This window comes from Pleurodeles waltl, chromosome 8 (assembly GCF_031143425.1).
Source record: "Pleurodeles waltl isolate 20211129_DDA chromosome 8, aPleWal1.hap1.20221129, whole genome shotgun sequence".
Lineage (NCBI taxonomy): Eukaryota > Metazoa > Chordata > Amphibia > Caudata > Salamandridae > Pleurodeles > Pleurodeles waltl.
Genome location: NC_090447.1, coordinates 511512771 through 511525351, shown reverse-complemented (window position 1 = coordinate 511525351; position 12581 = coordinate 511512771). Strand labels below are relative to the sequence as shown.

General features: G+C 43.1%; 1 protein-coding gene across 2 annotated transcripts in view; it reads right to left on the bottom strand.

Moving 5' to 3' along the window:
- CCDC138 (coiled-coil domain containing 138) overlaps positions 1–12581 on the bottom strand; it is a 220006-nt gene that overhangs the window by 85202 nt on the left and 122223 nt on the right. For both annotated transcript variants that reach the window (XM_069204488.1, XM_069204486.1), the window contains exon 7: positions 11325–11444. In XM_069204488.1, the coding sequence (XP_069060589.1) occupies positions 11325–11444 (120 nt within the window). The remainder of the gene's footprint in view (positions 1–11324; positions 11445–12581) is intronic.

The window sequence follows — 12581 nt, the reverse complement described above, 5'->3', positions numbered from 1 at the left end:
TATAATGGTTTGAATGGTTTGGGCGGTCAGCGGTTGCTTGTCTAGTCTTGGGGTGGGGAGCTGGGTGTTGTTTGGATTGCTTGTTTTAGCCTGTGGTCACTTAGGAGTACATAATGCACTACTGGAGTGCCCTGTGGGGAATTGTAGAGGGGTGAGGACCATGTTCCCTGAAAATTTACTTAGATAGTATGGGGGCCGCACACCTCCATTTTAAAATAATGTCTTGGAATATCCGGACATGGGTTCGATAGTAAAGCGCCACAAGATCCTTTCATACATGAAACACAGGGGGATACATATTGCCATGTTGCAGGAATCACATCTCACTCAGGCAGAAGCAGACCGGCTCCATAGGCTTTGGCGAAGACAATTGTTCGCAACTTTATATTCAGCCTTTGCAAGGAGGGCGTCAATATGGATAAAAGTGGGGGTACCCTTTGAGGCCTCCTCCATTGACGTGGATAAGGAGGGTCACTATGTATTAGCAGAGGGACGTCTCTATGGCAAACCATTGGTTCTGCGAAGTGTTTATGCCCTGAATCAAGACCAGCTCCAGCTCCTGCCCTCCTTATCTACCCGGCTAGCATGATTTACTGATGTTCCATTGCTCCTTGGAGGGGACTTTAATGGAGTCTTAGACCATGATCTGGACCGACCAACCGAATCACTGCGGGGGGCGGCAACTGTTAGCGTGGGAACAGGTATGTCGACCTGGATGTCCCATTGGGATATGGTAGACCTCTGGCGCCTTCAGAACCCTCTCGGTAGGGACTACTCATACTACTCACACCTTTATCGAGTACACACCAGAACAGACCAAATCCAATGCTCGGCCTCCATTAGTGGTACGGTAACACAAGCGGAATACTTAGGCCGGACTATATCTGATCATAGCCCACTGATGATCTTTTTGAAAATGATAGAGACTAGCCAGCCCGTCCCGACTTCGCGATTACACTCTGCAGCGTTAGAGGACGACGTCTATCGAGAAGCATTGCTCAACAGGTTGACGGAGTACTTGCCGTTGAATCCAGGGTCGGCGTCTAGTAGTGGCGTCAAATGGGAGGCCCTAAAGGTGGTAGTACGGGGTCATTGCCTCGGACAGACTGTGGGTATCAGACGAGACTTTGAACAAGACATCTTGCATTTGGAAGATGACTTGCACCGACATGATAACGACCTTGATTGCACCCCAGAACACAAGCAAAATTACTGGAGATCAGGGAGAAATATAAGGTTACTCTAGAACGTCTTAGATGTCATGACTACAAAACATATATAGCCAAAGTACATCATGAAGAAGGAAAGGTGGGGAGGCTACTGGCATGGCTGGTTCACCCAGAGGCTGGGGGGGACACCGATCACGCGGCTGACGACCAGGGAGGGTGATACAATATATGCACCTACCCACATAAATGATGAGCTCACAGCCTATTATAAGTCTTTGTACTGTCCCCTACAGGTGGACACGTCCGACAAAAGGGAGGACTTTTTGTCCGTACTACCTCGGAGTGTTCTCTCTGATACGGACAGAGATGCACTAGGTGCGTGAATATCGGTGGAAGAGGTCAAGGCACACAATAAAAAGTTAGCAACGGGTAAGACCCCGGGCGCTGACGGCTTGACATCAGAGTTCTATAAATTGGGCTGCGGAACCCTGGCACCAAGGCTGGTGGAGATGTACACCGAAGCCTATGAAACCATGATGTTGCCGGCCACGACCAGGGAAGCCATGGTGATCCCTTTACCCAAATCTAAGCAAGTCGACAGGAGGGTTACCAATTTCCAGACCTTGTCCAAGGTTAACACCGATTTTAAAATCCTCAACAAGACGCCATGAGATTGCTACCCCATATGAATAACCTCATACACAAAGATCAGAATGAGTTCATTTCCACCTGTAGCACCTCCAACAACCTCCGTAGATTGTACTCCCTGCTTTACGATGATCTTCACCCTCCAGATCCGGCGGCAATGATTGTGTCGGTGGATCTTGAGAAAGCTTTCGACACTGTGAGCTGGGATTTCCTAGGGGCTATCATGTCGAGGATGGGTATGGGCAATGCCTGGGGCGATTGAGTTAGGTTTCTTTACACAAACCCCACTGCACATGTTAAGACAGGACAGATGCTCTCTTGTAGCTATCACATATATAAAGGAACCCGGCAGGGGTGCCCTTTGTCACCGTTGTTTGCCATCGGCATGGAACCGCTAGCGGCGAGACTCCGGGACATGGCCCGAGAATGGGGAATATGCCTTCGCAGGCAGTTTCACATAATCTCCCTATACGCAGATGATCTCCTTATTTATCTTAAAAAATGGTCCAGCAACGCTGCCACGAGTGTTTAAATTGCTGGACAAATTTGGTGTCTGCTCCAGCCTCCGGTTAAATAGAAGAAAGACTTGTGTCTTCCCAATGATTCGTGGAGTAAATCGCCCAGATACTTGCCCCGAAGAGGTGACGTGGGCTCCACTTACATTCCGCTATCTGGGTATCCAGATCTATCATGAGTTGCAGGATATCAGGGAGGGCAACTTGGGGAAAGCCCTGCGAACATTGCGGTCCACTGTCACTTTCTGGCGCTCCCTGTTTGCTTACTATGGCGCGCATCTCTCTTGTAAAAATGGTGATGCTTCCTAGGCTGCTTTATTACTTTACTAACCTACCCACTGCACTGCCGGCCTCTTGGTTTCGTCCATCAGACGCGCTCCTCAGGGAACTGCTGTGGGACGGCGGACATCAGCAGGTGGCCCTGGCCACTCTCCGCCTACCTCCTGAGGCTGGAGGGCTTGGAGTCCTGGATTTCAAGCTTTATTGCTTAGCGGCTCAGTTACAATGGCCTGCAAGTTGGCTCAGTGGGGTGGGACTTATGGAATTAACGGCTGATGGGGGGGACCCCAGTCTCAGTAGACTTGTAGCTGGGATGCTTACGCCTAAATCGCGGGACCCCAAGCGGGGTATATTACTAGCAACAGCCCTGGCCAATTGGCAGAGAGTTCTTAAGAAAACAAAACCTGAGGTACCCTATGCACCAGCTACACCACTGGTGGGGATCCCTCACGGTGACCCAGCTTCCTGATTTACAAAAAGACAGCTGAACTGCTGGACGGCTGTAGAAATACATACACTAGGCGTGTTGTATTGCCAGGAAATGCTGAACCCATACGAGGACCTCGTGGACCAGACCGGACTGCATCATGGGCAGTTTCTGACTTCCGAAGCAGTGGTGAGGGCTATTCGGGACCTCTGCAGCAAAGTGGAGGGTGAGGCACCTACACACGGGGTTCTACATACTATGCTGTCCATTGGAGAGGGTTCACATTTGGTCTCCTGGCTATATAAAGCGGTATTGGGATTGGTACATAGACCACTGGACACTCTCCGGGCCAAGTGGGAGGAAGACTTAAACAGGCCGCTCACTGATGCAGATTGGAGTAGAGTTTTGGTGTATGCACCCTTGGTCTCCCGAAACACCAGACTAAAATACATACAGTATAACTACACACAGAGGACTTACCTTAACCCACATCGACTAAGGCTCATATACGGGGGGATGAGATAGGTTGCCCACGATTACTTTTGCCTGATGTAGGATTCGGCCACATGACATGGGGATGTCCACAGCTGCAAGAATTCTGAGAGGGGGGTCATACAAAAACGACGACTAGAGAACACAACAGAGACATGCCTGTTAGGGTTGTTTACCAGATTATGCCCCAAAAAATTTGGTAACAGATTTGTGGACCTGGCCCTGGCTAAGTGTAGAGTGTCGATGGCATGGAAACATAATAAGGGACCCAGCTTTGCTAGCCTGGACATTGGATGTAACGAGATGGGGGAGAGCGGAGGAGAGAGCTCTGAGAAGAGAAGAAAGTAGAAGGATGAGGCACAGGCCGATAGCCCCGCTGTGAATAGAGGTCATCGATTGTTGGGAAAACACTACCACGAGAGTAGAGTCAAATTCTGAGGGTAACACAGGGAGTACTGTGACAGCTCGATAGGAGTGATCAGATAGAAGAGTGCTCTTAGAACAGCTAAAAGATTTGGAGGAGATTGGAACATGGCCGGACCGACACCTCCCCCACACTCTCTTAGGGAAACATCCCCATGGAACACTTAAACGATGCTACATAAATGATGCAACATAATTTTGATGCTGTCAACCTGGTTGTCTGCACAAATGTATATACCACAGGCAAGTTACCACTTTCTTATTTCTTTGGTTTCTTCTATGGTATCATTTGTCTAAAACAGAGAAGTTGATTAGTATTCCTCGGATGGCATTTATTGATCAGATCAAAAACTGTACACTGGTCATATACTATATGCTCACTTATATTTTAATCCTCTCCCAACCATAGTTCCTAACTTGTTCTCCTGAACATCTTACCTACACCAAATACCTTATCGGAGGAGTGGTATTATTAAAAGATCATGTGAATGCAATAAGCAATACATTTGGTAAAAATACTGTAAGTCATGAGTGTAATTGCTTACATTAATATTAAATATATGTGCTGGTTAAATAAGATGTATTAAGCTCTGCTCGCATAAGGTGAAATGCCAATAAATAAAAGTGTCATTGTTTTATTTTTTTTTAATAGTGGACTGCAACACATATTGTGCAGCCGCTAAAGTGACAATTTAAACCATGTCTCCAGACCTGCCCCGGCAGACTTGTTTAAAAGCTGTCAATTCAGCAGCAAAGCAATGTGTTACATTATACAACTTACAATGTCTAACTACAGTTGCTAGAAAAATGATTCAGGCACTTATTTTTATAGTAATTTAAAATCCAACTTAATGATGCAGCTGGATTTTATATTGCGATTTTTTAAATGACACTTTTAGAAATTTATCATTTTCCTAACTGAGCTAAATGTGCCTTTCTGACAGTGTTCACTGTCACTGAGGAGCTGGATTTCTCCTTGATTAGGTATGAAGTGGCTCCCAGAGCTGAAACAAAGGGAGACGGGTTGACCTTCCACTGAAATGATAGCTATGTGGTTGTGCCTAGTAACTTAACTAATTTCAAAGGATGCCTACCCTGTCACAAGCAGATGAAGCTCACACCTGGGGCTGCTACTATTGTCCTGATAGCCAGTCAGGCACCAACCCCAGTGGGAGCGAAGCTGTCCACACAACTGGTTTTGAGTTGTCCCATCGGAGTGTTTGCTCATTTATCCAGCCACTAGAATAAGCACAGGAACTCTGCACAGTGGAAGAAAGGCTCTGACATCTTTGTTTTAGGCTGAGAGAGGTGTTGTGGTATAGTTTACAACAAAACACATAAGAGTGCTGCAAAGTAAGTAGGGCACCTCTGGGAACTTTTACCTCATTCGTTACTGAGTGGCCAGGAGTTTCCCTACCCACAGGGAATGAATGTGGAACCCTCAGTACCTTCCTCAAAACACTGCTGGACTGTTGGAAGACAGAAGATGGACTGCACTTGCTGTTCTGACTGGTGACGAGAAGCCTTGGGGCAGGCACTGCTCCCACTTGCCCCCAGGACTGAGAACTGAATTCTAAGGATCAGTTAACTGACCTTCTGTTAAGCTACAGGGGCACAAAGGAAGCAAGAAGCCTACTTTCCTGCAGAACCCAACTGATGAGTTCCAACTGGACCATTCCTGGGCCTGTTGGTGGCTTCTATTAGACTAAGTCTTAACCTCTGTGGTGTTCTCAAGGTCCTGGGGCACTTAGATAAGTATCAGTGTATGCTCCCTCTGCTTAACTCTAAAACCTGAGACAGAAAGACTGGGACCAACCTGCCAAGCCGATCCGCCAAGGGAGCATTTCCAGTGGGCCTGACTTCGCCACAGCTCCGCTATGTTCTTCTCAGCAGCAGCAGCAATGATTCAGGGGCCAGGAGCCTAATGGCATCCGAGGATGTTGAACCCGCTCTGGCAAAAATTATTCAACTTTCAGAAAGGTTACAAAGTCCAAAGGTAGAAATCTTCACTGGGTCCGACCCAGAGTAGCATCAAGTCAATGTCGACAATTTCCTGATCACAAACTCCAAACCTTTCCTGCTCCGAGCTTTTCTTGACTTCTCCGATGGCATCACCAAAAATGTTGTTTGCCAAATCCTGCGGATCCAGCCTATAATCTTGGCCCAAGGAGGACTCTACCTTCTCAGAAACTTTCTAAATCCAAAGGAAACTCTTTAACAGGGACCTGCCTGATCCTTGTATCCGACCCATGAGCCATCGCTGTCAGCCTCAAACCTTACCTTTTCCCCTATCTAGCATGATGGTGTTTTGTGCTATTTTAGTGCTAAAATTGAATTCAATCTTTAAAAATGTATATCTCTAGGATCCCTATATTGGATTTTTGTTGTTTTTGTGTCATTTCGTTCCTTTATTTTATAACTTGGTATGGGACTTTTTTTATTGTGTTTTGTTTTCGGCTTTGTAACTGTTTTGGTACTTCTAAATGCTTTACACATTTCTGAAGTTAAACCTGTCTTCCCTGTGCCATAGCCACCAGGGACGAAGCTCAGGTTCCAATTAATGAAACATATACTGGACCAAAAGGTGTAGTGATATTATTACTTGTGGTGGACTACCATTCACCCCAACTAATATTCCACTTTCTCACAGCATTGTTCTAGACCATCAGAACTGATGCACTCAAAGAGACGAAGAAGAAAAATAGAGCACATGTTAAGATATGATTATAATGCAGTGCAGACAAACATTGTGTTTAATTGCTTATTTCAGCAGCAAAAATGTCAGACAACCAGATCAAACTACCTTATATCACAAAATTCAATCACCGGCCAGCCCTATTAAAGACATTTTTAAGATTGTACACCTGTGTCCCTCATGGCACCAAGAGAGGTAGCGATTTCCTCTAGGCTTTACCTGATCCAACTGAAGTACTTCCACACTGCATATCTGATGCAAACCAGGCAGCGGTGAGCTCAACTAAGTGCATCCCCAGACTGCCCACGATGTGGAGAGGAAAGAACGGACTTCTTCAATACGGTGTGGGGCTGTCCGGTGACCTCCTAAGACTGGGGGGGTCGTGTTTCACACCCTATCTTGGGTGTTGGAGCTTTCCATTGCAACCTCTCCATGGGTGGCACTATTGGGTTTACTTGAAGAGGTCTGAAGATCCAGAGGAGAGAGGGCGCATGTGGGTTTGGGTACCCTTTTGGCCAAACAAGACATTGCCCATGTCTAGACTGTGCCTTCTGTGATACAAGTGTGGCGCAAAGAAATAGACTGGTGCGTGAAGTTTGCAGAGCCTGTGTGCGTGGCCAGAAGCTGCCCTCACAAACATAAGAAAATATGGGGACGATGGTGGGGCCACCATGGCCTAGAATGAGTTTAAATGTTGCTTGGATTTGTACGACTCTGGATGTTAACTGCACTGACCGTGTGACATGGTTGGCTTGTTGGATTCTATGCATTTCCAATAAAAATAAAACGTTTTGTTATAAAAAAAAGTTTATATACTTGTTCATTCATCCTATATGTGATGTTTATGAAATCAATAATGTACAGGACTTGTGTAATGGTCTAGCAAATTATTTAGTGGCAAAAATAATTACACTCCAGGTTAGGGCACAAACATATATCATCAATTTTCACCAGGAAATAACTGTATCTCTAAACCTTACCTCAAAGTTTTTAAGAGTCCACTACTCATTTAAATCAAGTTACACTGCTTTGCCCAGATCGCCTGATCATTTAGTACCAGCTCTTTCTGGACTGTAGAATGCCTCTCTCACTGAGGCAGTTGTTTGTCCCATCTGGAAACATGCAGTTGTTTCCCCTATTCTAAAAAAGCCTTCAGCTTATCCTGGCATTCACTGACATTACTGTCCCATCTCTGTTCTGTTCCACTTAAGATCTTAGAAAAATATGTTAACTTGGTTCTTACATCATTCTCAAAGGTGCACTCGATCCTTGATGCTGCACAATTTGGATTCAGAGCACTACATAGTACGAAAAAGGTGCTGGTGGCAGTGGCTAATGAGCTCTGTTAGGTGTCTGAGGTTGGTGTTAGAGATTGGGCTTTTGACTCTTTGACATCTTACAGCCTAAGATGCAAATAGAAAAATAATTTCCTCTTCTTTCTCAAATTAGCTAAACATGGTGTACCTCTTTGAGCCCAATGTTCTTTAATACCTACATCACCTCCTTGCTCACTTGATAATTATTTGGTTGCACTTTATGATGTATGCCAATGAGGCCAAGTTGAAACAACACAAGAAAATTTTAAGAACTGATTATCCCAAGTGGCCAAATGGATGACCAATTGCCCTAAAATGTAACACCGATGAAACTGAAGTTCTTGGTTGAGTCAATCTAAATTGACTTGGTCTGACGGTTGGTGTCTGTCAACCTAGAATCTAGGAACTCCACTGACTCCAAGTACCAGTGTAAAAACAGCCAAATTCCTTCTAGGTTATGTTCTTTCTTTAAACACCCAGGTGAACAGCGTAACCTCTGAATGCTGTCCTTTTCTTAAATATGCTTAAGATGATTTCCACTTTATTACTGATACAATGTTGGAAATAAGTATTTCAACCAATGATCACTTTCAGGCTTAAATACTTTAACAGTTTGTATCATAGTTCTCCTAAAAAGTGTACTGCCAAATTATAAATGATTAAGAATACTGCAGTTTGAATGGTCTTTTCTTTATAGAGACAGGTTTATGCCGCACCTCATCAGCACAAATTAAACTGACTCATGGTTAAAAAGAGAATCTTGTTTAAAACATTATGCCTTACTCACCTGGCCACAGCTAAACTATGCCCAAGATATCCCCAAGAAAACATTAAGAAATATATTCCCAGCAGATCTCGTCACACAGCTTTTGTATCCAGTAAGGTAATTCCACATTTTAGCAGTTGGCAGCTAAATATTGGAATGGCCTCCCTCTCTTCTTAGGGAAAACAGCTAACCGTATTCATTTTAGGATTCTTTAAGTTCTTGCTCTTTGAGTAAGCTCCTGCTATTGGGTCTTCCCGCTTGATACTGTTCTTTTCTGTGTTAGAGCCAGGACACCCTTGTGGGTAGACACTTCAATTAATATATATATTATTAACGTACAATAACATTTTTAAACTTCTAATAGTGCTCCTGGTGCATTTCAGGCTGTAAGATAGTTAACTTGGATGTCTTTGTGTCTGAATTCCAAGAACTCAAAGCTTTGTTTTCAAAGGGGTTGGGTGTGGGTAGAATTGAATCACTCTTTCGTCTGTAGGTGCAGATACACAATGACCTGTAATGAATGGAAGCTGAGATCAGGTATATTTGATGGCTTCTTTACTAGCACATGAAATAAGGCTATCACATGGTGAAGATGTAGGAGTAGAATCAATTTATCCATTTCTTATTGGCTTCTTATTTATGCTACAGATTGCCTCACTGCTCTTCCTCATCGAAGTCCACTTCTTCTAATGTTTTTTCAACTCTTATGTTTTGCTCCTGTCAGTGTCCTTTGGATAAAGGCGCTAATGTCTTTCTAGGAATATAGGGTTAGAAATGAAAGGTAATTTATCAATAACAAAAACATCCTAGGATACAGAGTATCCAGTCCTTTCAACAGATGTGGTTCAGCATGTGGACCATTACTTAGAGCTACCACAAATCCCTCATTATGAGTCCTTTTTAGACAATCCACCAGGCAAGCAACTATTTACTTGAAGTATTGGTTTCCTGAGGCTAAGCTGGGTCATCCACCTCCATACATTTTTCTTCTTCTACTTCCTGCCCTGTAATCAATCAAGAGGAAATATGGCCAAATGAGTCATCCTCATCTAAGAGTGCAATAGTTTCTTCTGTAATGATGCCAAGCAGTGTTTCAAATTATCGTCCTAGTAAACGTATTAACAGCTCTAAAGTGAAAGGTTCTGTTGCGCAAGGCTTTTGCATACTCAAAAGGATTTTAGTCATGGACATGGGCATTTTCATTAAGAGAACCTTTATTGACTTGGCTTTTCGTGAATGGCCCCACAGACAAAGACAACTCTGCCAACAAGGCTTTGACTGAAGCGTCAGCACCAGGCATCCTCACTGACAACAGATTCTAACACAGGATTAGTGATAATTCCCTCAATGTTTGTGTTGATTTTTCTGATGTGGTTGTGAATTTGGATTTGTGCCTAGATGTCTCCTTAGAAACTGGGATTAGTTTAGAAACATTCATAATTTGTCCCCATTAAAAAGCTGCTCTGCAAAATGTGTTGAAGGTTTCCACATTTTCCACATAGTCTTCAAAACGAGGGAATCTAAAACAGATACACTATACGAAAAGTGGATAAGGAAACGCTGCAACCTGATCACTCCTTGAAGGCTGTTCAATGAAAAAGTAGTAGGGCAACAAAAAGTATGCAAAAAGCAGAATACAGTGTGGAGGAAGTGTTCCCTAGGCCTAAGTATTTGAAAATCTATAGAGGATGTAGAGTAGTAATGACCACCTAAATAGTCTTTTTGGCATAAGAGAGGGATGACAGAAGGTCAAATGCTAAACCTTTCTCATAACTAGGAGAATTAGCTGTGGAGAAGCATTAGTAAATAATAGCTGAGGTACATTAAGATGCCAATTGTTGCCTTTAGATACTATATTTTATATGTCACAAAATCATAAGGAAAAAAACAAATAAACTGTAACATGACCTCCGGTCTCCACAGACTATCATATTGGACAATGGAAGAAGTTGAATGATTTTCCAACTTGATCTAGGTACCATAAATAAATATCCATACACGGAAAGAAAAGACCTACACAAGGAGACACAGTTATTCTATCTTGACAAGAATGCCCAATTCATCTAGTGCATTAAGAACACTAAAGAAAATAATCTCCTGATGACAATCTTCTGTTTGTTCCTTGCAAATAAATACTGTCTTCATCTGAGTGTTTCTCAAACTAGGATTGACTTGATATGCCATACTCACTAAGCTTATTATTACTTCTGGTCTTTCTTGAAAGACCAAGGGCACTCTCGAAACCTGTCCAATATGACATACTATGAAAAGAGGAATTAGCATTGGGTGCATAAACCAAAGCACAGATTACCACCACTGTGAAGGATGATACTGCAGACAGAAATATGCACCCAGACCATCTCTAGCAGGCAAATGCACAATCCATTTTGGAAAAATATTTAACTGAACATGATAATTCTGTTCTACAGCAAGTTGCTGCAGATCTAATTATTGTAATGAGTCATTTCCACGATCCTGATAACATTTCACAAGAGCAAAAGCTATAAAGCGTGACAGTGAGCTAATTTCAAAGACCCCCCTTTCCTTTATTCCAGCTAATTAGCTTCTAAAGGGAAACAAATTTAAAATCATACCTGTTTTTTCATGCTGTCATTCAGATCTTTTAAAGTGTCAAACGAGGACTTTAACCTTTTGTTCTCTTTTACTTTTTCTTTGAGAGTTTCTGATAATTGTTTAACTTCTGCCGCATGTTGCTGTGAAGAAGGAAATGAAAGAAAAATTGTAGCAAAGGATTGTACTAAGGCTGCAAAACACTTAGTTTGACAATATGAATAATGATACTGACGAGTGATGGGTAAGCTGCTCAGAAATCTTCAATGTAATCAAAAGAAAGGTTTCTTATAGGTAACAATAGTTGTCCAGCTATAGTGTTCTTCATAGACTGTGTTGTGAACCATTGCCTCTGGATTCCACAAATGCTCCAGATGACTATACCAAGTAAAACATTTGTAGACCCCAGTGTTTATTATGTGAAAAAAACATGTGCCGGTGCCTGAAGCTCTGCTGAGAAGCCAGCGGCCTGTACAACTAAATGTCCGTGTGCTGAATACCAAAGCTGGTAGTCCTTTAATCCACAACCAGAAATTCCCTGTACTTTTTTCTCGCTCTTGCAGGTTCCTGCTTTCTTCCTTTGTGATGGTTTTGCCATCTTTCTCTTCCGTGTTTTTCCAATCTGTGTTTTTCACTCTCTTGCACTTGCTAAATATCTGATGCGGAAAAGTAAGTGCTGGTTCCAAAAAAATAAGTGCTGGTGGCCCTCACGAGCAATCAACAGCTCAAATTAAGCACTGATAAACCCTCTAGGTTATCAGGTTTGTAAATGTCACAATTACAAATTAGCAGCTAGAAACACAGGACCAGATTATACTCCTTCCGACCGATAGAGTGGAAATGGTATGTATTATAACCTTAAGAACAGCAACTAAACCTAGCTATAGTCTCAAAGACACAAACTATTCTTGCCTTGAAGGTCAATGAGACAGGGCCAGCTCTGCACGACTTCTTGATTTGGTTGTGGGACCCCGACTACAGAAAAGATCACTTAATCAATGGAACATAGACGTAAGTCTTTTGCGATAGACTGGTCATCTTTGTGGACGATTCTCTCAAAGGAGTATAGAGAGCGGATTTTCCCTCAGTATCTGATTGTACTCTATAAATCACGTCAGGTCCTTTCACTTATTTTATCTTACCTGTTTCCTGTAGAGTTCTTTATGGTTGCACACTCTCTCTATACAGGTTTAACGTCAATCATAGACCCCTAGCCTCTCTCATTCCTCCTTATTGTTTCCAGTTTTTCTTACAGCTTTGCCAATGACACTGAATAGTTG